General features: G+C 54.9%; 1 protein-coding gene across 1 annotated transcript in view; it reads right to left on the bottom strand.

Annotated features, from left to right (window-relative positions):
• LOC144951274 (voltage-dependent P/Q-type calcium channel subunit alpha-1A-like) overlaps nucleotides 1-25,061 on the bottom strand; it is a 131,710-nt gene extending 106,649 nt beyond the window's left edge. Inside the window, 5 exon segments of the mRNA XM_078881442.1 lie at nucleotides 6,308-6,447; nucleotides 10,283-10,389; nucleotides 12,042-12,427; nucleotides 24,563-24,705; nucleotides 24,707-25,061. Of these exon segments, the coding sequence (XP_078737568.1) occupies nucleotides 6,308-6,447; nucleotides 10,283-10,389; nucleotides 12,042-12,427; nucleotides 24,563-24,705; nucleotides 24,707-25,048 (1,118 nt within the window). The 5' untranslated portion in view covers nucleotides 25,049-25,061.
• Nucleotides 25,062-25,959: the final 898 nt, after the last annotated feature.

Below are 25,959 nucleotides of genomic sequence, written 5' to 3'. Positions count from 1 at the left end.
GCAAGTCAAACACACTGGCACCACCACCGTGGCGAGGAGATGTTAACTTCCTCGCCTGGTGTACAGGAGGTTGCAAGTTTGATCCCGACCCTGACGCCTGCTGCTGTATATTTGGAGTTTGCACGTTCTCCCCGCAATCGCGTGGATTATTCTCCGGGTCCTCCGGTGTTTAACCTCCACATTTAGCATCAGCATCACGCGTGTAGACTCTTTGGCTGCTGCGATAAATGTCCACGTGATGATGATGATAATCCACTTCGTTGAGTTATCATTTGTGATAGCCATGTTCACTTCTTAAAAAGAGCTACATCGCTCAGTGGGCATTACACCTGGTACATTTAAAATAGTTTAAAGTTTAAACCGCTGTGGCAGCGTCCATGTCCTAATTTCTCTCTCTGTCTAAATCAGTTCAAGCCTCCCGTACACCACGTGACTTCTGTGCGTGCCCCCCCACCACTCTGAACCCCTCCCCTCAACCCCAACCACAACCCCGCCCACTGTGACAACAGACGCTGCTCCTCCGTGAAGCTCGCTGCTGCTGCTCGCTCCTTCCTCCCTCCCCTCTCATCATCATCACCATCTCGTCATCACCATTATCACCATCACTCTCTCATCATCACCATCATCACCATCACTCTCTCATCATCACCCTCTCATCATCACCTTATCATCATCATCACCCTCTCATCATCACCATCTCATCATCATCACCACCATCACACTCTCATAATCATCATCACCCTATAATCACCACTACCACCACTACCACCACCCTCTCATCATCATCATCTCATCACCATCACTCTCTCATCATCAACACCACCAGCACCATCACACTCTCATAATCATCATCACCCTATAATCACCACCACCACCACTACCACCACCATCACCCTCTCATCATCATCTCATCACCATCACTCTCTCATCACCATCACCCTCTCATCATCATTATCACCTTCTCATCATCACCATCTCATCACCATCACGACCACCACCACACTCTCATAATCATCATTACCCTATAATCACCCTCTCATCAGCATCATCACCCTCTCATCAGCATCATCATCACCATCTCATCATCACCACCCTCTCATCATCACCATCTCATCACCATCATCACCATCACCCTCTCATCATCACCATCACCCTCTCATCATCACCATCACCCTCTCATCATCACCTATCACCCTCTCATCATCACCATCACCCTCTCATCATCATCACCATCACACTCTCATCATCATCATCATCACCCTCTCATCATCACCATCACCCTCTCATCATCACTATCTCATCATCATCACTCTCTCATCACCACCACCACTACCACCACCATCACACTCTCATAATCATCATCACCCTACAATCACCCTCTCATCAGCATCATCACCATCTCATCATCATCACCACCATCCTTTCATCATCATCACCACTCACTCATCATCCCTAAGATCTTAGCCCGGTCACCCCCCTCCCCTCCTCCCCCCACCTCCTCCACCTCTTCCCCCTTCCTGCACCGCCACTCCTCCTCTACGTTTTTACCCTCCTTCCCGGTCTTGTACCAGAGCAGGTTAAATGTTGAATTGTAGTAATAATAATGATGCATTATCATTGCCAATCCACTGCTGGATTCATGCCCCCCCCCCCCCCCCCCCCCATGACGTGTCGGGGATCAGGGTTGTTTTGAGCGTACTTCACCACACTGGTCAGCACCCTTGAGGTGATGGCCGGGGCAGTTTCAGCTGAGATCACTCACGACTGGCGTTGGCCGTGGACCTGGGAATCAAACCCTGCGTAGGCCGGCCTCGTAGCGCAAAGCCCTTAACCGCTGCGCCACCGCTCCCTGCCCGCCACCACCTCTGTGCATAATCACAACGACAGTTGCCGTGACGAACTTGCTATTGTTACGACGCCCCTACGGAAACAAAAGGACTCTCATCCTATCCACCTGTCGCCATCACCTGCGGGCCTTGCCTCTTTGTTCGGCACGAGAGGCGACGGACGCGTTAATAAGTTATGACACCCCCCGAAGCCACGTGATGATGCCCCGCGGCAGTTTTGTCTCGGAAGAAGAAGCGCCGGTCGGCAAATGGGCAGGACATGAACAGCCATCACCACCGCCGCTGCCACCATCACCAGCAGTAGCAGCAGCAGCACCACCACCAACAGCAGCAGCAGCCGCCGTGCGGCAAGCCGGCACCATCAGCCATTCCCCCAAGCTCTGCAGTCCTCTGTATATATCCCATCAAGGTCCTTCAGATCTTCCGGTCTCCGACTGCTCGGCACTCCCAGGTCGCGCTCTCTTGGTGACCGGGCTTTTGTTGGCGTGGCGCCGAAACCTCGGATCGCCTCGCCACTTGAAATCAGGGCAATCGGAGTCGGTAGATTCAAGTCCGCTTTGAAACCCCATCTCTTTAAAGTGGCCTTGCCTCTCGAGTTCGGCCGGTTGCCCCCTGGTTCTGTCATTGTCTCCTGCTCTTCATGCGTTGCGCACTGCTGGCTATGAGAATGGTTGTTGTTGTATATTACGATGTGCGGGAGGAAACCGTGGCGGCCGCAGAAAACCCACCGCGTGCAACGAGGAAATCGTCGCTCAAGAGTCTATCCCACGCAGAAGGGACAGGAGATTTTAGTCCGCACTGCGCCGAGCCGCCTCTCCTCCCGGCGAGCGAGGGAGCGGACGGACCACGCAGGGTGGACACGCACACGGACACCCGGACGGACACACGGGCGGGCAGGCGGACAGACAAACGGACAGACGTAAAGACACACAGACACACGGACAGACACACACGGCCCAAAACTAAAATCGCAAGCAAGCGGAAGCGTGAGACAAAGAGACGGACCACATCGTTCTAATCACCTAATAGGGCCACATTGGTGCTTGCCAGCTCGCTGAACGCTGTTTTTGCGAGAGAGAGAGTGAGAATGGAGTGAGTGTCAGAGTGAAAGAGTGAAACGGTGAGAGAGCGACTGAGTCAGCCGAACCTCGACGGGCGATGAAGCGAATTGCGGCCTCCATTGTCTCATGCTCACGCGACGCAGATCGCCTCCCCCCCCCGCACCCCACCACAATCCCCCTACCACCTCCCCACAACGCCCCCACCACCACCCCACCACCTACCAAGGATGTCCCCACGTGTAGCCCGCACGCGCAGATGGCAGAGGCAGTGCTGCTGCTGCTGCTGTGAGTCATTCATCGTCGAGACCATCGCCAACTCACTCCGCTAGAGAGGACCCCGTTTAATGACAACTCGGTCTCTGTGCGAGTCTGTGGGTCTCTGTGCGAGTCTGTGGGTCTCTGTGCGAGTCTGTGGGTCTCTGTGCGAGTCTGTGGGTCTCTGTGCGAGTCTGTGGGTCTCTGTGCGAGTCTGTGGGTCTCTGTGCGAGTCTGTGGGTCTCTGTGCGAGTCTGTGGGTCTCTTTGCGAGTCTGTTGGTCTCTTTGCGAGTCTGTTGGTCTCTTTGCGAGTCTGTGGGTCTCTGTGCGAGTCTGTGAGTCTCTTTGCGAGTCTGTGGGTCTCTGTGCGAGTCTGTGAGTCTCTTTGCGAGTCTGTGGGCCTCTGTGCGAGTCTGTGGGCCTCTGTGTGAGTCTGTGGGTCTTTATGCGCATCTGTGGGTTTCTGTTTGAGTCAATGTGTAATCAAAATTACCCACAGACTCACAGCCTCGGTGTAAATCAACTGCTGGATGACGGCTTCTCCCACAGCTTCTCAGTCACATGGAGGAAGGGTGGGAGTTGTTTATCACCATACTTCACCACGCCGGCGTGCTAACAGATGCACCGCGGCGGAGTCCCACGTGACCGCTGAGAGCTGAGCGCGCGTGCTCGGATTCATCATCGGGGCGGCCAACTATTCTGGGAAATATTTTTCATTACTTTTTCAAATCTATCCGATTATTAAAATCTCGACGACTGCTTTCAATTGTCACCGGGGGGTCACCGGGGGGAGGAGGGGTGCAGAGGGGTGGGGGGGGAGATTGATGCCAATTCCCGCAGAGGTCTCCCGGCAAAGTCCAGGACAGTTGGCAACCCTCCATCGACTGCAGCTCCAGCGGTGAGCCGCCCCCCTTCTCTCTCTCCGGGTGAGAGGAGACGAAATCCCACGACCTCGGCGGCCCGGCAAGGTCACTGCCACACTGTACGTGACCCCTGACCCCTCTCGCGCGCGGCACCGGGAGATGCTTAGCGCTACCGGACATCTGTGCCAAAACAGAGTGCTTCACGGCTCATCGGATTCTTCCAGCGCAAACAAACATATTCAGATTCAAATGTCAAATGTGTACTGCGATGCCCGCGGCACGCGACGGCAGAACTCAACGAGGATGCCCACGGGATGCTGAGATCGCGTGGCGGAGTCGCAACCCAAACCCCCCCCCCCCCCCCGAGTGGCAACCCAAACCCCCCCCCCCTCCTTCTAGATTTGAAGCTTTCGTGACTGCAAGGATTCATATTCTTAGGTTTTTTCGGTAAAGTCACGGCAGCTGTCCCTGCGTGGCTAAGCCGATGTGCACAGCACACGACCCGAGTTCATACTTGGGCTGCCACGACAAGGTACATGTACGCTGATCACCCTACGAATAATCCAACCGGTAATGGATATCCATTGTAATTTATATGCATACATTACCCCCCCCCCCAACACACAACCGGTAGGTGCTGAACTAGTCACGTTTTGTTCACGTGACAAACCCTCACTTAATCGGCTGTATCTGACAGTGGCGGGTTTAACGACACATTTATATTTAAGCGATCAAACCCAAGAAAAATCTACTGTGGATAATATATATATACACTTCACGATTCATAATGAGTTTCGGTTTGGGTGAGATCGACGTGTGGGTATAATGTCATCACTATTTTGTTGTTGTTGGCACGAAAAGCCCTCTACCACCCAGCGGCAGAGATCATTAACATCGAGTTGGAACGCCGTGGGCGAATATGCCGATTGATTTTGGCTCATCAGCAAACAACCTGGAGGAGGAGTCATGTCTAAAAATCCAAGCAACATTTTGGACTCTAGTAAATAAAACGACGTTTCGTTGGACTGAATACGACACCACCATCAGCTGTTTAACAAAGGTTCAGCTCTCCTTGCGTGCATGCACGTACTACATTGAACGTCTTTCGCACCGTACATAGACAATCGAGCTCATCGGAGATGCAGTGTTGAGGGGGTGGCCACAACGCAGGATCCACCTCGACCCATTCCAACATCAAACACATTCACAACCAGGACTTCATGTCAACTCCAGTAGGATTACCAACCCCAACACAGACCCCCACCACAACACAGACCCCCAACCCCACCACAGACCCCCAGCACAACACAGACCCCCACCACAACACAGACCCCCACCACAACACAGACCCCCACCACAACACAGACCCTCACCACAACACAGACCCCCACCACAACACAGACCCCCACCACAACACAGACCCCCACCACAACACAGACGCCCACCACAACACAGACCCCCACCACAACACAGACCCCCGCCACAACACAGACCCCCGCCACAACACAGATCCCCAACCCCACCACAGACCCCCGCCACAACACAGACCCCCGCCACAACACAGACCCCCGCCACAACACAGACCCCCGCCACAACACAGACCCCCGCCACAACACAGACCCCCGCCACAACACAGACCCCCACCACAACACAGACCCCCGCCACAACACAGACCCCCGCCACAACACAGACCCCCGCCACAACACAGACCCCCGCCACAACACAGACCCCCGCCACAACACAGACCCCCGCCACAACACAGACCCCCACCACAACACAGACCCCCGCCACAACACAGACCCCCGCCACAACACAGACCCCCGCCACAACACAGACCCCCACCACAACACAGACCCCCACCACAACACAGACCCCCACCACAACACAGACGCCCACCACAACACAGACCCCCGCCACAACACAGACCCCCGCCACAACACAGACCCCCGCCACAACACAGACCCTCACCACAACACAGACCCCCACCACAACACAGACCCCCACCACAACACAGACCCCCACCACAACACAGACCCCCACCACAACACAGACCCCACCATAACACAGACCCCCACCACAACACAGACCCTCACCATAACACAGACCCCCACCACAACACAGACCCCCACCACAACACAGACCCCCACCACAACACAGACCCCCACCACAACACAGACCCCCACCACAACACAGACCCCCGCCACAACAGCCAGGTTGCCGTGGGAACACTGCCGGGTTGTTAGTCTTTTTTTCTTTCCCTGGCCCCAACGCATCCCCTACCCGGTAACGACGACCACGAAGTCCATCACGTTCCATCCGTTGCGCAGGTAAGAGCCCTTGTGCAGTAGGAAGCCCAGCGCCAGGATCTTGATGCCCGCCTCGAAGCAGAAGATGGCGATGAAGTATGGCTCTGTCTCCTCCTGCAGACGCCGTGGGAGATGGAGGGAGGGGGAGGGGGAAGGATAGACAGAGCGAGAGAAAGTCAGTCACATCACCATCGTTGTCATCGTCATCATTGTCGCTGTGCTAATTGCACCTCCGATTAGCACGGTTGGCTACGTACGGTGCGAAAGAAGTTCAACATACGTATAAATACTTACTGCCCACAGACTAACACTGCCCATCGACTCAACACTGCCCATCGACTCAACACTGCCCATCGACTCAACACTGCCCATCGACTCAACACAGCCCATCGACTCAACACTACCCATAGACTCAACACTGCCCATAGACTCAACACTGCCCATCGACTCAACACTGCCCATCGACTCAACACTGCCCATCGACTCAACACTGCCCATCGACTCAACACTGCCCATCGACTCAACACTGCCCATAGACTCAACACTGCCCATAGACTCAACACTGCCCATCGACTCAACACTGCCCATAGACTCAACACTGCCCATAGACTCAACACTGCCCATCGACTCAACACTGCCCATCGACTCAACACTGCCCATCGACTCAACACTGCCCATAGACTCAACACTGCCCATCGACTCAACACTGCCCATAGACTCAACACTGCCCATCGACTCAACACTGCCCATCGACTCAACACTACCCATAGACTCAACACTGAGCATAGACTCAACACTGCCCATAGACTCAACACTGCCCATCGACTCAACACTGCCCATCGACTCAACACTGCCCATAGACTCAACACTGCCCATAGACTCAACACTGCCCATAGACTCAACACTGCCCATCGACTCAACACTGCACCTCCGATTAGCACGGTTGGCTACGTGCGATGCGAAAGAAGATCAACTTACACACAAACATACGGAGAGAGCGAGAGAGTGAAAGTCACATCACCATCGTTGCCATTATATTTGCCATCATCATCGTAGACATCATCATCGTAGTCATCATCATTGCCACCCTCATCATCGTGATCCTCAAGGGTGGTAGTATCTAAGTCTAAAACTAAACTACTTTTACTTCACCAGATGTAAGGCCCCACTGAGCTACGTTGCCCTCTTTCTGAAGTGACTTGGCCAACTTTAATGGTAACATCGAAAAACTGCTGTCACAGCGCCTGGTACAAAATGCACACCAACTACCCCGCCGCCGACAGACCTTCAGGCCATGCTACCAGACCCCGTGTGCAAGATGCCGTGTCACAAGATTATGCACGACCCCTGCCAAGCCTTGCCCCCCCCCCCCCCCCTCAGTTGCCAGAATATTTCTCCCTGGCCAGGAGCTCCCTGGGACAGGAGCTCCCTGGGAGAGGAGCTCTATGGACAGGAGCTCCCTGGGACAGGAGCTCCCTGGACAGGAGCTCCCTGGACAGGAGCTCCTTGGGAGAGGAGCTCTATGGACAGGATCTCGCTTCTTATTCTTCTTCTTCACTCTCCAGTCCGGATATGAAAACCGCCTCCCTGATGTCAGAAAAATCACCGATTCTGGTCTTCAGGCCTTCGAATGCCCAGCGCACGCACACACGGGGTATCTCCCAATGTCACCACACGCCTTGTAGTGTCTTTGAGCTGCAGTGAACCCAATTATTATGCTGATCAGATGTACGAATGTTGTTCACAATTGCACCCAATACAAAACAAACGGTTGTACCTGTGAGCTGTCTAGATGCAGACAGAGATGCGAGGGGAGGGATTCACAGTGGGGGTGGCCACGCAGACACCACGTGGCGTACGGGAGGCTCGATCCGATTCAGATAGTCTCGAGATTCTGTGTTATTGATAAATAATGTACTTACAACGTGTTCATTAAGGCAGTGGTTCAGCATAACCTGGGGTGCACGCACTCCCTGGGGGTGCGAGATGCCCTTTCTACGGGGAGCGAGCCATGGCCAGATTTGTTTAGAAGGTAAAAAATCGAAAACACCAATGAAGTACGGGCACGTTAAATTACAGCTGACTTTGTTTCATCAAACCCTGTGTATTTATTAACATTATAGTGCACGCCTGCAGTAAAGGTCAACAACTGCATTAAAGGTGTATTTTTGTTAAATTCATAATTTGTACTGAAAATATTTATTAGCTAATTAGTACAATTTGTACTCGCTATTTTATTAATTTCACTCGTCATTTATTCAAAGATGAAAATCGATTATACGAGTCGGCCTGTTGCCTTGTCTGTAGCACGAAACCTCTGATGCTGCTGCTTGTGTTGCTTCAACTCAACAGCAGGAAGTTGAACCTGCTTAGGCCCCACCACTTCCTCTTTAGGCCCCACTACTTCCTGTTTAGGCCCCGCCCCTTCCTGTTTAGGCCTCGCCCCTTCCTCTTTAGGCCCCACCACTTCCTGTTTAGGCCCCGCCCCCTTGCTCCTTAGACCCCTTCCCGATAAGGCCCCACCACTTCCTAACCACTGTGCCCCCCCCCCCCCGTGACACGAGGCTGGGTTGGTTTGGGCAGCGGGGAGCGTTGTTTTGGCTATGGGGGTGGGCAGGGTCAGCGGCGGAGGGGGGAGGTCAGTGGGGGAGGGAGTGGTGGATTCGTGGGAGCACTTTGCGGCGACAGGCCGCGTCACCTCCGACAGTCACGAGAGACAAGCGGTCGCCAGCCTCTTGCCGCGCGTGTTGCATCGCTGACGATTGCGCAACAGCCAACGCTGACGATTGCACAACAGCCGTGCTTGCACGGACGGACAGACAGGAGGGCAACGAACACAAAAAAGAAGCAATGAAAATTCGCGGTTTCTGGCGGTGGCTGTTAAATGGAGCGTGCCGGTGGCTGCGTGCGGATTGTTTCGTTAATTTTTTTGGGTGGCCAGCGGGCGGGGGGGTGGGATGCGGGGGGGGGGGAAGGATCTATGAGTGACAGAACCGCGCGGAGGGGAGGCAGAGAGGGCAGCGGGCGGTGAAACCGGCCTCCGCACGAATCATGCAAATTTTCAATTGCCGAGGCCGAGTCGCCGCTCACGCTCGCTCCGAGATCGCTCCGAGATCGCGGGGTCCGGAGCGGTAGAGCGAGAACGGCGCGCAACCCCGTTCCAGCGGCGACGACACGAGCGCGCGCGTGTGTGTGTCCGCGTGTGTGTGTGCGTGCCTGTGTGTGTGCGCGTGCCTGTGGGTACATGTGCATGTGTGTGTGTGCGTGCCTGTGTGTAGCCAGCGGGCATTCGACACTTCACGTAGCCTCAAGGTGCACATGGCCTGGCACAAGCGTCGTGGTGACGTCACCGCCACTTAGTGGCGAATGGCGGTTGTTGTTGTACGTGTGTGTACGTGTGTGTGTCCGCGTGTGTGTGTGTGTCCGCGTGTGTATTCACGTGTGTGTGTGCGTGCCTGTGTGTACGTGTGTGTACGTGTCCGCGTGTGTGTGTGCCTGTGTGTACGTGTCCGCGTGTGTGTTCATGTGTGTGGCCGTGTGTGCATGTGTGTGTGTGCATGTGTGTGTGCATGTGTGTGTTCACGTGCGTGTCCGTGTGTGTTCACGTGCGTGTCACTGCGCTACGTACCCGGCGACCGAAGTTCGATTCCCGCTCACAGCCAACACCGGTGACGATTACGTGAACCGGTCCTGGGCCTCCCTCAGGTCGACTCCGCCTCAAACGAGTACCGGGCGCGATGTGTAAACGTCGCCAGACAAAGGCGGCCGGGTATGGCGCTGGCCAACCACCACCTTCTTCATAAGTGCTGCTCGCTCAATGGCACTTGCTTCTAACAGTCGCTTACAGGCTACAACAGGCGACCTTTGTCGTTGCGTGCCTTTGGGTCCCGTGTCCGCGCACGCACGGCGTGCGGTGTGCCGACGTGTGGGCCCACGCGAGGTCCCTTACCAGCTTCTTGGACAGCGGCGTCTTGTCCTCGTCGGGAAGATGCTGCTCCAGCGCCAGCACGATGCAGTTGGCGATAATCGTCGTCAGGATCATCCACTCGAAGGGCGTGATCCCCGGAACGACGGACGAGTCAAGGGCAGAGAATGAGAGGACGTATCCACCAACCAATCGGAGGACCCAGAGAGAACATACAAAACTCGAAATATCCAGGTGTCAGGGTCGAGATCGAATCCGTGACATGAATACCAGGCGAGGTAGTTAACACCCCCTTGTTGGTTGAGGGTGTCTGGCTGGCAGGGTTGGTGACAGACAGACAGTCACCGCATCATCCAGACAGACACTCTGAGACTTAGACAGAGACCAGAAGGCAGAAGAATATTTAAATCGACGGACATACGTTTATCTGTGGGACCCTTTCGCCAGTATAAAGATATTGAATTATGGATTTTAAAAATAGGCTTTATCCTTTCTGGCATGAACACAGGACGTGTTAAGATGTTCAAATTCCAAATAGACACCTCATTCGTGGCTGTGTCTCGCCGGCGCCAGACGCTAAAGGCGAACAGTACAAGGACAATGCAAACACCGAAGCATTAATAGCTCGGGCTAGATAGACACACAGACAGACAGACACACAGAGGGACAACCCCGTACACATCAGGCAGGCAGACAGACCAGCAGGGAGACAGACACAAACAGTTACTCTGACAGACACACAAATAGATAGACTGCCATATATTTACATAGACCTACTTACAGACAAAGACAAAGATCCCCATATAGCCTAAATGGACTTTTGAGGCAGGTGCTGTTCGCGAGTAGCACTTATGAAGGCCGGCACGGCTACACCAAGTACTCCATTTAAGGCTGAGCCGACCTAGTGGGAACCCTAGGACCGGTTCAGATAATCGTCACTGCTGTGAACGGGAATCTAACTCGGGTCGTCGTAGCTCAGCGCGCTAACCGCCACGCCACCGCTCCTCCCGACAGGTACCACCAGACAGACAAATACTTGCTCAGACACAGACAGACAGACAAATACTTGCTCAGACACAGACAGACAGACAAATGCGTGCTCAATGCGTGCTCAGACACAGACAGAGACAGACAGACAAATGCGTGCTCAGACACAGACAGACAAATACTTGCTCAGACACAGACAGACAAATACTTGCTCAGACACAGAGAGACAGACAAATGCTTGCTCAGCCACAGACAGAGACGGACGGGCATAGACAGGATGCTGATACTCAGCAATTATATTGGGGCACACGACGCCCTCCAGCCGCTTCCCTCGTGGGGTCAAGAGGTCGCCGATCGATCACCGTGGGGCAGGCGGGGGGGGGGTTAGAGGAGGAGCCGTACCCCTTGGCTCTGCCAGGCAGCAGGCGGTAGAGAGCAGAGTGTGGAGTCTTGCTGTTCTCTCTGTACGGGATTGAGTGTTCGCTGCCACTGTTATTGGTTCTGAGCGCGAATCAAACCCGGGGTTCGAGATGTGGCGCGCTAATCGCTTGCACGCCTTTAACAACCACGTAATCACGCAGATGTCTTCACTCGCACGCACAGATCTTTATAAACTGAATGTAATTCGCACCCTTGTCTCATCCAGGTAATTATCACCGTTACTTTGACACTATTAATTTTTTTGTAAGCAATCAAAAACGGATGCGTTAATGTAAATGCTCTCATCAGAGTGGAAAGGCAACTATTGGCGTTATCCTTAAAGTATTACTTTGCTGATAGCACGAGTAAGGATATGGCCACTCGGTGATGCGCTTGGCGAGTTTCCTGAACGGGTTGTCTTCTCCCAGAATGAAGAGCGATCGGTTGGGATCGAGGCACCCTCTCCTAGCTGGCATCGGATTGTAGAGGGCCATCGAGCGGGCCCTCTGGGCCATTGTCTGCTTGTAGGCCCTCTGCCCAGGCCCACCCGGCCCTCCCGCTCCCCCTCCACCACCTCCGCCACCTCCTCCTCGGGTGCCAGCGCCACCGCCACCGGCGCCACCGCCTATCCCGCCCATCCCACCACCGCCAGCAGCAGCCGGACCCGACCCCACCATTGTTTGCTGCTGCTGGATGCCGGCCCCGCCGCGGTTGGCCAAGTCGGAGGAGAGTGGCGATGCCTCGTCACCTAGCCGGGACATCCTGCGTGTCACAGACAGAGAAGGCGATCGTGGTGGTGATGGTGATGGGTGGAGCATCGGCCAGTCATCTCAGTCAGTCAACCCATGGCACCACCTTGGTCTGCCCAGTGACCTGCTGCCAGCGGACGTTCGACACTTCACGTGGCCTTAAAGTGCACCTAGCCTGGCACAAGCGCCGTGGTGACGTCACCGCCACTCGGTGGCGAAAGGCGGTTGTTGTTGATAGTGATAATAGTGGTGATGGTGAGTGGGTGGATGCGTGTTCGTCACGTGACAAATTAAAACCGATGCGTCCAATTCTCACAAAGTGGAATGCAGTTCCACTTTGTGGTTTAAGTTAAATATGATTTAATATTACGGGCATTTTTACTTGTATCATTCATTCATTCACAAACGTTCTCAGCCGCGAGTTCATATCCTCGCATCCGCTCATTCATCCGGGTAGTTTCATGAAAAACTCTCACTGGAGAAGCCACGGTGAATGGATTTGTGTTATCCATGTTCCGGGGCTGGCATTTACCCCCCTCCCCTCGGCCCCCCACAACCTCACTACCCCCCCCCCCCCCCCCCACTAAACTATAAGGAGCAGAACGCAGATGAGCGATAACAATGTCAGGGAAAGAGCGCGGGAGAGGGGGGGGGGGCTCACTGTGAAGAGAGGCGGACGGGGGGAGAGATGAGAGAGGGATGGAGGGAGAGGGGGGGAGGGAGAGGGGGAGGGAGATGGGAGAGGGATGGATCGATGTGAGGGGACAGCAAGAGAGTGTGGAGAAAGAGAGAGGGGGGGGGGAAAGAGGGGGTAGAGCGAGGGGAGATAGAGATGGAGAGAGGAGGGAGAGAGAGGGCCCGAGGGGGAGAGTGAGGCGAGGGAAGAGAGATGGAGCGAGGCTACAGAGAGAACAGGAGGAAGATGCAGAAAGGAGAGAGATGGGGGAGATGGTCGGGAGAGATTCTGTGAGAGACCTAGCGGGGTGGAGAGTGGGAAGGGGGAGAGAGACTTGAGAGAGGAAAGCGAGGAGAGGGGATGGAGGGGAGGGAGAGACAGTGGAACGTGGATGAGGTTGATGAAGGCCACGGAGAACGGGAAGAATTATCATAATTATCATAATATTACAAATATTACATACAAAACATAGGGGGAACATAGACATGGAGTCGGGAGAGAGGGGGTAGAGAGTGGAGGGGGTAGAGAGAGGGGGAAGGGGTAAGGAGAGCAGAGCGTGACATCTATTGTGAAATCTTTCATTTTAAAAGGGAGGGGGGGGGGTTACATAAAGCAAAGCATAAAAAACGAAATGATGAACGAAGCCAAGTGCCGACTACACCGAGCGTCTTCTTGTTTCCTCTGGTCGTAAACAGAGAGAGAGAGAGGGCACAGAGAAGGCACCCTCCGTGCTGATGAGGCGATGGCAGAGTTCACCGCGATGTGAGACGAGGTGGAGGGGGTGTCAAGAGAGAGAGTCAACACTGTAAAGCGACAGAGCAGAGAGAGAGAGAGACACGGGGAAGAAGGGAGAGAGATGAAGGGTCAGGGGTCGGAATCAGGGATGGAGAGAAGACCGTGAGAGTCGGAGAGAGAGAAGGGGGAGAGGCTGGGGGATAGAGATGGCCAGAAGGTGGAGGAAGGGGAATGGGAGAGACAAGAGAGGGATGAGGGGAGGATGTGTGGACGCGTGAGAAGGAATCAGATGATAGTGAGGTGGGGGGGGGGGTACAGGGAGAGAGAGAGAGGCAGGGAGAAGGGAGAGGGGGAGAGGGAAGAGAGAGGGGGGCAGAGAGGGGGGGGGGGGCGAGGTGTGAACGTGCGAGTTCCCGTGGGGTTAACAAAGACGGCTCCTCGCCTCGCTTCACTGACACCGCCGCTTCTGCTGCTGCAGCTTCATCATCATCAGCACATTCACCATGGTCATCATCATCGTCATCAGCAGATTCACCATGGTCATCATGGTCATCATCAGCACATTCACCATGGTTATCATCATCAGCACATTCACCATGGTCATCATGGTCATCATCAGCACATTCACCATGGTCATCATCATCATCGTCATCAGCACATTCACCATGGTCATCATCATCGTCATCAGCACATTCACCATGGTCATCATGGTCATCATCAGCACATTCACCATGGTCATCATCATCATCGTCATCAGCACATTTACCATGGTTATCATCATCGTCATCAGCACATTCACCATGGTCATCATCATCATTGTCATCAGCACATTCGGCATGGTCATCATCATCATCAGCACACATATCATCGCTATCGTTATCATCATCATCATCAGCAGCAGCAGTGATACCGTTTATAACCATCATCACCATCTCTAAACTGTTTCTGTTTATTTGACCAGCTAAGGCCCCACTGGGCTAAACAGCTCAGTTGGGGCCTGACCTGTGGGTTATCATGTAAAGCAGCCAAACACTCTGGGAACACCCAGAGGACTCGGAGAAGAATCCAAACGACCACGCCCAGCCGCCTTTGCCTCCCCAGTGCTGATGTGTTACGACTCGGCACAACGAATGTCGAATCCAGTCCTCTGGCCTAGACACATCTGGGCAGTTCACCGGCGTCGACTCAAGCCAGGCCTGGCTCTGCTGACGAGGCAATGAATGTCGAAACAAGCTACTCATTTAAGGTCGAGTCTACCTAGGGGAGGGCCCCCAAACCGGTTCGGGGTAACCGTCGCTCGGTGTTGGTCGTGAATCGAACGGGGCGGGGGGGGGGGTCTCCCCGGGTTGGTAGCGCAGCGCTCGCTAAACCGACGACCCCAGCTCGACTCGGCCGGTGCGTCAACCTCAGCAATGGAGAGACAAAGGCGGCCGGGAGAGACAAAGGCGGCCGGGCGCGCCGTTCTCCACACCGCCGCCTCGCGTGCCGTGCCGGCCTTCACCGGCGCTGCTCGCTGACGGCGCTAGCCCCGAGGGATGCGTCAGAGCTGCTGCTGCAGTTGCAGCAGCAGCAGCAGCTGCAGCAGCTGCTGCTGCTGCTGCTGCTGCTGCACGGGGCTGCTGCAGCTGCTGCTGCTGCTGCTGCACGGGGCTGTGCTGCTGCGCACTCGGCGTCTGCGCCGGGAGCGGTGGCGGCGCAGTCGCTGGGCGCACGGAGCCGCCGTCGGGAGACGACCGAGTTGGACTCCCGGCCACGGCGAACCACCGTGGCCGGGAGCGAAGAGAAAATCGAACCGGTCTCCTTGGGCCCCCCCCCTCCCTTCGCCGACCCCCCACGTTGAGCGGCGTGGTGAAGTACGGCCAAGCTACTGTGACGGCTGACTCCCCGAATTGTCTTGGAGGAGATGGGAGCTACCCACGCTTCGCCCCACCGATCGGATTCCTCCTCCGGAGTCGACGAATCCGCTGTGAAGCGGTCGACAGTGAGAGGCGAATTCATGCGAAAAGCACGAATTTACGCGGGGGGAACAAAGACAAAGATACCCCGTGTAGCCTTAACACGCTCTTGGGGCAAGTGCTGTTAGCGAGCGCCTATGAAGGTCGGAACGACACGCGAGGGGACGATGTGGACAACAGCGCGCCCGGCCGCCTTTGTCTCTCCATTGCTGATGTTTATACAGAGCACCAGGTCATCACATTTAAGGCTGAGTCGACCGAGGGGAAGGCCCAGAACCCAATGTTCGCAGGGCAGCGCGTTAACCGCTGCGCCACCGCTCCCCATACAGAACTGAACACACGCGCGTGAACACGTACACGCGTGCGTATGTATACACACACACACACGTGTACACAGACATGTCTACAAAGATCCCCCGTATAGCCTTAACAGAGTGTAGGGGCAAGTGCTGTTAGCGAGCACCTATCCACACACATGTACACACACACACACACGTGTACACACACACACACACGTGTACACACACACACACACGTGTACACACACACACACACGTGTACACACACACACACGTGTACACACACACACGTGTAGACACACACACACACGTGTACACACACGTGTACACACACACACACGTGTAGACACACACACACACGTGTAGACACACACACACACGTGTACACACACACACGTGTACACACACACGTGTACACACACACGTGTACACACACACGTGTACACACACACACACGTGTACACACACAAACCTCTGCCTGCCGCCTTGAATATCCGGAAGCGAGCCCAGTCCGCTACCTTCTCTTTACCCACGTCCGGAGCAGAGCAGCCATCGTGCTGATGATGCTGCTGCTGCTGATGATGATGCTGCTGCTGATGATGATGCTGCTGCTGCTGCTGATGATGATGATGATGCTGCTGCTGCTGCTGCTGATGATGCTGCTGCTGCTGATGATGATGCTGATGATGATGCTGCTGATGATGCTGCTGCTGCTGATGATGATGCTGATGATGATGCTGCTGATGATGATGCTGCTGCTGCTGATGATGCTGCTGTTGATGATGCTGCTGCTGGTGATGCTGCTGATGATGCTGCTGCTGATGATGCTGCTGCTGATGATAATGAGCTAATGCCCGCTGAGTCTCAGCTGACCACAGTCAAATAATAAAATTATATTTCACACTGACGACGCTGCTGATGATGATGCTGGTGGTCCACTGTGCTGCTGCTAGTGGAGATGCTGCTCTTGTTACTGCTGCTGATGATGAATGCTGTCGCTCCTGCTGCTGATGCTGGTGGAGATGACGCTGCTGGTGACACTGCTGCTGATGATGACGCTCCTGCTGCTGAAGACGCTCCTGCTGCTGCTGGCGGAGACGTGACTACTGCTGATGATGATGTCGTTGCTGCTGCTGATGGTTACACACCGTCGCTCATTACGTTCCACCCGCGTCCCTCACGCCTGGTCGAAATTGTACCTTCTACCCGTGCACACGCAGGCGTGTACACACACACGTGTACACACACACACACGTGTACACACACGTGTACACACACACGTGTATGTACACACACGTGTAGGTACGCGGTCAGCTGCAGCAGCTATCGGCAATGCGGGACTGAGAGAGAGGGAGAGAGGGGGGGGGTAGAGGGAGAGGGGGGAGAGGGGGAGAGAGACAAAGGAGGGGGGGGTGCGGGGGGGAGGTGATGGAGGGAGGTGGGGGTTGGAGGAAGACTAAATAAATAAATAAATGCGTCTCATTCAAGAGGCAGAGGGAGAGCGACTGGGAGAGAGAAGGGGGAGATGGATGGGAGAGCTGAGGGATATGTAGGACAGTGGGTGTCACCCACATTTCATCCCTCCATCTCCCCCCGTATCCCCCTCCCCACCCGTGTCCCCCTCCCCCCGTGACCCCTCTCTCTCCCCCCGTGTCCCTCTCCCCCCGTGTCCCCACCCCGTGTCCCCACCCCGTGTCCCTCTCCCCCCGTGTCCCCCTCTCTCCCCCCCCCCCCGTGTCCCCCTCTCTCCCCCCGTGTCCCCCCTCTCTCCCCCCGTGTCCCCCCTCTCTCCCCCCGTGTCCCCCTCTCTCCCCCCGTGTCCCCCTCTCTCCCTGTGTCCCCCCTCTCTCCCCCCCCCCGTGTCCCCCTCTCTCCCACCCCCCGTGTCCCCCTCTCTCCCCCCCCCGTGTCCCCCTCCCCCCGTGTCCCCCTCCCCCCGTGTCCCCCTCTCCCCCCCGTGTCCCCCCTCCCCCGCGTCCCCCTCTTTCTCCCCCCGCGTCCCCCTCTCTCTCCCCCCGTGTCCCCCTCTCTCTCCCCCCGTGTACCCCTCTCTCTCCCCCCGTATCCCCCTCTCTCTCCCCCCGTGTCCCCCTCTCTCTCCCCCCGTGTCCCCCTCTCTCTCCCCCCGTGTCCCCCTCCCTCTCCCCCCGTGTCCCCCTCCCCCCGTGTCCCCCTCTCTCTCCCCCCGTGTCCCCCTCCCCCCGTGTCCCCCTCTCCCCGTGTCCCCCTCTCTCTCCCCCCGTGTACCCCTCTCTCTCCCCCCGTGTCCCCCTCTCTCTCCCCCCGTGTCCCCCTCTCTCTCCCCCCGTGTCCCCCTCCCTCTCCCCCCGTGTCCCCCTCCCCCCGTGTCCCCCTCTCTCTCCCCCCGTGTCCCCCTCCCCCCGTGTCCCCCTCTCCCCGTGACCCCTCTCTCTCCCCCCGTGTCCCCCTCCCCCCGTGTCCCCCTCCCCTCGTGTCCCTCTCGATCTCTTCTTTCTCAGCCCCACACTGACATGAAGAAGAGAGCACGCGGTGGTGGTCTTGATAGGAGTCTTATATTCGTGTTTGAGAGAGAGGCACTGAAGAGAGATGCAAGGGGAGGGAGTGAGCTGTATATGAAATAGATATTTATGCATTTGTGCATGTAGACTCATGTGTACGTTATGCACATACATGATACAATATCAATACATGTGTGCGCACCTACACATGCTGATATTTTGTATAGATAACACGAACACACACAGGCCTGTGTGTGTTCGTGTTGTGTTCGAGCTGTTAGCGAGCTAACAGCTCGGCACACCACACCAGGATACTCATTTTAAAGGCTGAGTCGACCTAGATGAGGCCCAGGGACCGATTCAGATAATCGTCACTGGTGTTGGTGGCCGCGAGCGGGAATCGAACTCGGGTCGCCGGGGTCGTTGTGCACACACACACGCGCACACACGCGCGCACACGCGCGCACACACGCGCACACACACACGCGCACACACACGCGCACTCACATGCACACACACACGCGCACTCACATGCACACACGCGCGCACACGCGCGCACACACGCGCACACACGCACACGCACTCACATGCACACACGCGCATACACACGTGCACGCACACGCGCACGCACAGACGTGCGCACACACGCGCACACACACGCGCACACACACATGCACACACACACGCGCACTCACATGCACACACACACGCGCGCACACGCGCGCACACACGCACACACACACGCACTCACACACGCACACACGCGCACACACACGCGCACACACACGCGCACACACACGCGCACGCACAGACGCGCGCACACACGCGCACACACACGCACGCACTCACACGCAAACACACGCGTACCACACAATGTCTGCTCGACGGAGAGATGATGACACAGCTCTATACGCACACACACACAGCTGCACGCACACACGCACATCAACCGTATTAACCCTGTCGGGAGGATGCATTTCATAATAGACGCGCATCTCAACTCTACACACAGACATCACAGATCAAGAACATATAACATGTGAAATAATAACGAATAATAATTAATAATTGAGTACATTTGGTATTGGAAGGCACTGCTGTGTTGCACAGACAAAGCCTGCGACTCATCACAATAGCTGACGCTGCTGCTGTGGTCTAGACTAGGGGGTACCGACCAGTGGCAGCTGCCCCTGTGTGACTCGGGTGTTGCCACTGTTACATCATGCCGAGTGAGTGACTTGCTGTGGGTACCATTCTTTGTAAACAATGAATGGCGAGGCTGTTGGGATCTTTAGCGTCCACTGTGACTGAAGTAGCCGGTTAATCGCCTTAGCAGAGTGTTGGGGCAAGCGCTGTTAGCGAGCATCACCTAAGAAGGCCGGAACGGCACACGAGGGGGTGGGTGGCCAGCACTACCCCCGGGCGCCTTTGTCTCCCAAGTGGCGATGTTTACACACCGCGCCAGCTACTCGTTTGAGGCCGAGTCGAATGTCAGCCGTGAGCGGGAACCGAACTCGGGTAGCCGGGGTCGTGGCGCAGTGCGCGAACCGCGACACGATCGCTCCCCACACACACAAACCACACGCGATATGCACACACGCACACACCACATGCACACACGTACACCACATGCACACACGCACACAACACATGCACACACGCACACACCACATGCACACACACCACACCACATGCACACACACGCACACACCACATGCACACACACCACATGCACACACGCACACACCACATGCACACACGCACACACCACATGCACACACACCACACCACATGCACACACACCACACCACATGCACACACTGCACACACACACACACCACATGCACACACACGTACACCACACACACACCACATGCACACACACGTACACCACATGCACATACACCAATTACAAGTAGATACCAGCATCCATAAATCACACGTACAGACACGCACACACACCATGATGTGTAACATCACACACACACACACCACACACACGCACACAGCCATAACACACACGCACACACAACACACGAACGACACGAGCATAAATCACGCATCCCAGGCACACAAATACAAAGCTCCCCCGGATGGCCTTTCCCGATTTGGTGGCAAGTGCTGTTAGCGAGCAGTACCGATTGAAAGCCAGCACGGCGCATGAATGGGTGGGTGGTCAGAACCACGCCTGGCCGCCTTTGTCTCCCCAAAACAAACACACACAACGCACACACACACACAGTATTGCCAAACACATACCGTAACACACACATCCACACCAATGACCCACAAGCGAATTACAAACACACGCGCACACAAAACAAAGATAGACAAATATCCCCGTATAGTCTTCACAGATTGTTGGGGCAAGTGCTGTTTGCGAGCACATAAGGACGGCACGGCACACAGGGGGGGTGGGGGTGGTCAGCACCACGCCTGCCCGCCTTTGTCTCCCTTGTGGCGATGTTTACACACTGGACCGGTTCAGATAATCGTCACCGCTGTTGGTCGTGTGGCGTTTAGCGCTACGCGCAGCGTAGCGCTAAACGCCACACACGACCGCCAGCACCACACACACACGCGCACACACAGAGACACACACACACGCACACAGAGACAAAGACAAAGAGACACACTTCACAGACGACTGTTACTGGGGTCGTTAAGATAACAACAGAGCACACACACGCACGCACCCACCCACCCACACTCACCCACACGCACCCACACGCACCCACACGCACCCACACGCACACAAAGATAAAGATCCCCCGTATAGTCTTAACAGACTGTAGGGGCAAGTGCTGTTAGCGAGCACCTATGAAGGCCGGAACGGCACACGAGGGGGTGGGTGGCAAGCACCACGCCCGACCGCCTTTGTCTCCCCAGTGGCGATGTCTAAACACCGCACCAGGTACTTATTTGGTGTTGGCCGTGAGCGGGAATCGAACCCGGGTCGCCGGGTTCATAGCGCAGCACGCTAACCGCTACACTACCACACGCACGCATACACACACGCACGCACACGCGTTCAAACATTCACACGCACACACGAATTCTACACACACCAATATATGCATACATATGCATATATACGGTATATATACACATAAACAAAAGACAAAGATCCCCCGTATAGCCTTCGCAAACTGTAGGGGCAAGTGCTGTTAGCGAGCAGTAGCTATGAATGGCGGCAACGGCACACGAGCGGTTGGGTGGCCAGAACCACGCCCGGCCGCCTTTGTCTCCCAAGTACTGATGTTTGCACACCACGCTCGGTTTAAATTTGTTTAGGCTGAGTCGACTTCATGTGAGGCCCAGGATCGTTTTAAATATTCACCACTGTTGTTGTATTGGTCGTGGGTGGGAAATTAACTTTGGTCGCCGGGTTGATTTTCAGCACGCTCGCTATAACCACGGGGAAATTCCACATTCCCACGGCAGAAACACGACCAGAGGAAACCCACGTTCAGAGTACTATTGCAACTAATTTAGGCCTCGTTTTTTGGATACGTTTTCAAAAAAGTGTGACGCTGAAGTCGATAGAATGCGGGAAGGGAGGCAATTCATCATCATTCTGATTTTCGGAATTTTTATAACAATTTGGGACTTGTTATCAGGATTGTTAGGACAATTTAGGATCTGTTATTGGGATTTTTAGGACATATCGGATCTGTTATCGGGATTTTTAGGACAATTTGCGATCTGTTCTCGGAATTTTTCGGACAATGCTAGATCTGTTTTTGGAATTTTTAGGACAATTTCGAATCTATTTTAGGATTTTTAGGACGATTTCGAATCCGTTTTTTGGATGGTTAGGACAATTTTAGATTTGTATTGAGGATTTTTTTGAACTTCAAATCTGTTCTTTGGATTTTTAGGACAATTTCAGATCTATCATCTGCATTTTTAGGACAATTTTGGATCTGTTTTGGTAATTTTCGGACAATTTCTCACTTGTTTTTGGGAATTTTAAGGACAATTTCAGATCTCTTTTGGAAATTTTTCGGACAATTTCTCACTTGTTTTGGGGAATTTTAAGGACAATTTCAGATCTTTTTTGGTAATTTTTCGGACAATTTCTCACTTTTTTTGGGGAATTTATTTTAAGGACAATTTCGGATCTATTATTCGGATTTTTAGGAGAATTTCGGATCTATTATTGGGATTTTTAGGCCTATTTTTGATCTGTTTTGGGGATTTTTTGGACAATTTCAGGTCTGTTTTTGGAATTTTTTGGAGAATTAATGTCACCACTTTTTTGCGCCCACAAAAGTGACGTCGACCCGACGCCACGTGGAACAATGCAGTTGACGTCATAAATCTGGATGAATTCGGTGTTTAATTTCTCTCACCTTATGAAAAAAAAAACGATTGACATTGACATGACTCTGCTTCTTTGTAAAAACACTGTGCCCATCCTTGCTATATATAAATATATTTATCTGAGAAGATATCTTGGCTGCATTTTATTCATTGTTTTTTTATCTTTTGTTTTCATCATCAGGCCCTAGGCACAGTGCCTACTGTGGTCTATTGGATAATAAGACCCTGTGGTGGATGGGTGCATGAGTGGGTGGGTGAGTGGGTGGGTGAGAGGGTGGGTGGGTGAGTGGGTGAGTGGGTGGGTGGGTGAGTGGGTGGCTGGGTGAGTGAGTGGATGAGTGAGTGGGTGGCTGGGTGAGTGGGTGAGTGAGTGGCTGGGTGAGTGAGTGGGTGGCTGGGTAAGTGAGTGGGTGAGTGAGTGGGTGGCTGGGTGAGTGGATGAGTGAGTGAGTGGGTGGCTGTGTGAGTGAGTGGGTGAGTGAGTGGGTGGCTGGGTAAGTGAGTGGGTGAGTGAGTGGGTGGCTGGGTGAGTGGGTGAGTGAGTGGGTGGCTGGGTGAGTGGGTGGGCGAGTAAGCCCTAGGCACACTGCCTATTGTGGCTTATTGGATAATACTGCGCTGGCACGACCTCCACATTGGGCATCGTCGAGCTCCTGCACATCTTCGCTGATGCCCTTGAGGAGTTCGATGCCAATGTGGAATAGCAGAGGTCGTGCACGAAGTGTTCACGTCCGTGGAACCATGTCGCCCTCTACTGGTGAGGTGAGTGTAGTGTGTGTGGTGGGGAGCGGGAGTGCAGCCGTTCGCGCGCTGGGCTACGAACCTGGCGACCCGATTTCAATTCCCGCTCGCGGCCAACACCAATGGCGATTATCTTAACCGGTCCTGGGCCTCAAATGAGTACCTGGTGAGGTGTATAACATCGCCACTAGGGAGACAAAGGCGGCCAGGCGTGGTGTTGGCCACCATCCCGCTTGTGTGCCGTACCAGCCTTCATAGGTGCTCGCTAACAGCACTTGCCCCCAAACCATGTTAAGGCTACACGGGTAATCTTTGTCTCTGTGCGTGTGTATATTTTGTTTACACCTCCGTGTACGGTGGTCACGAAACATAATTTTCAACACATTCATAAATAACACCGTGGCCGGTGTCCGACGTTTTGGACAATGCACCTTCTGCACAGCACTATGGCCTCTCTCTGCGTGACACAAGTCACTCGTCATCGTGACGAGTCACTCGTCATCGTGACGAGTCACTCGTCATCGTGACGAGTCACTCGTCATCGTGACGAGTTATATGGATGGTCACTACAGGCACGCCGAATGGTTACGTCAGTTGCAGTCGTCACAAGTGACGTTATTAGCCACGCCCACTCGTCACGAGTCATGGTCACCAGCCATGGGGTTGCCAACCCTCCTGGATTGTCCGGAACTCTCTGCAGGGATTGGTATCGATCTCCCGGTGAATATTGAAATAAATCCTGCACATTTGAATAATTTGGTAATTTAAATAAAAACAACTAATTCATACAAAACATTTTTATCCCCGGAAAAGTCTCAAGGTTGGCAACCCCACATGGACACTTTCCATAGACATACACACACGTGTGTCGCCACTAGGGAGACAAAGACGTGTGTGTGTGTGTGACTATGTGTGTGTGGTGCAGCGGCCACTCACTCCCACTCCTTGCGGCGCGCCTTGGGGGTGCTGCGCGCTTTGTGCGCCTCGTGCGCCCGGATGATGTCGTGCGGGTCCAGCACCGCGCAGCGCCGTCGGGGGGCTGCGGGCGCCGTGCCCGGGCCCCCGCCCGCCCCCCCCCTCCTCCTCCCCCTCCGCCGGTGGGGGGGGGCTCTCCTCCCCGCCCGCAACCTCCCCCGAGCCCGAGCCGGAGCCGGATCCCGCCGAGCCGTTCCCGAATCCGCGCGGACGAAGGGCGCCGCCGCCGGCGCCGGCCGCCGAGCCGTGGCTGGGCACGAGGAAGTGACCCGCGACGAAGCCGCCGCCGCTGCCGCCGTGCTGAGCCGGCGGGAGGCCCGCCGCTCCGCCCAACCCCTGGCAGGGCCCCAGTCCGTGCCACGGCCGCCGACTCGGAGCCTCGGGTTCGCATTCCCACACGGTCACCTCGACGCACGCCACGGCGGTTCCGTTGCCCGGCGTCGTCATGGTCCTCCTCGTCCTCGCGCCTCGTGGTGGTGATGGTGGTGGTGATTGTGTGTGTAGGGTAGGTGTGTGCACGTGTCTGATGCGTGTGCCTGTGAGACTGCGAGTTCGATTCTCGCCCACCCGTCACGATTATCTCAACCGGTGCTCGGCCTCTCCTAGGTCGACTCAGCCTCAAATGAGTACCTACTGCGCTGTGTAAACATCGCCACTAGGGAGACAAAGATGGCCGGGCGTGGTGCTGGTCACCCCTTGTGCCCCGTGCCGGCCTTCATAGGTGATATTCGCTAACGGCCATTGCCACAACAAGCTGTTAAGGCTACCTGGGGGATCTTTGTCTTCTGTGTAACAGTGGGAGAGTGGTGGCGCAGTGGTTAGCGCCCTCCACTTTCAACCTGGGCTACCTGAAGCTAGCACCAGTGGCCAGCGCGGTGAAGTATGGTCAACAACCCCCTTGATAGACAAACAAGGAGTGGGGAGGCCCTCATCGAGCAGTGGATTGGCAAAGGGTCTGTAAATATATAACTATGTGTATAACTTGATGATTTTTCTGTTAGAACTATAACCTCATGGGTTTGCTACTGACTTCCCCCGTTAATCGACAGGTGGTATTACCGCACCACCACCACTACTAAAACCACAACCACAGTGGTTGATGTATCTTAAACTTCTTTCGCACCGTACGTAGCCAACCGTGCTAATCGGAGGTGCAGGGGAAGGACAACAAACTGATGCTAGCCCACTATGGGCCTTCGTCAGAAATTATTATTCTTGTTTAGCAGGCAGAGGGGAGTGCGCGAAAGGACTGCCCCCCTCAATATTCTAAAATCCTAGTGAGGAGTTGTACAGCACCAGAGATGTGAACAAGAGAGAGAGAGATGTAGACAAAGATAGCGAGCAAGAGAAAGAGAGGG

The sequence above is a fragment of the Lampetra fluviatilis genome, chromosome 61 (genome assembly GCF_964198595.1).
Source record: "Lampetra fluviatilis chromosome 61, kcLamFluv1.1, whole genome shotgun sequence".
In the NCBI taxonomy this organism is placed as follows: Eukaryota; Metazoa; Chordata; class Hyperoartia; order Petromyzontiformes; family Petromyzontidae; genus Lampetra; species Lampetra fluviatilis.
This window is presented reverse-complemented; position numbering and strand designations above follow the sequence as displayed.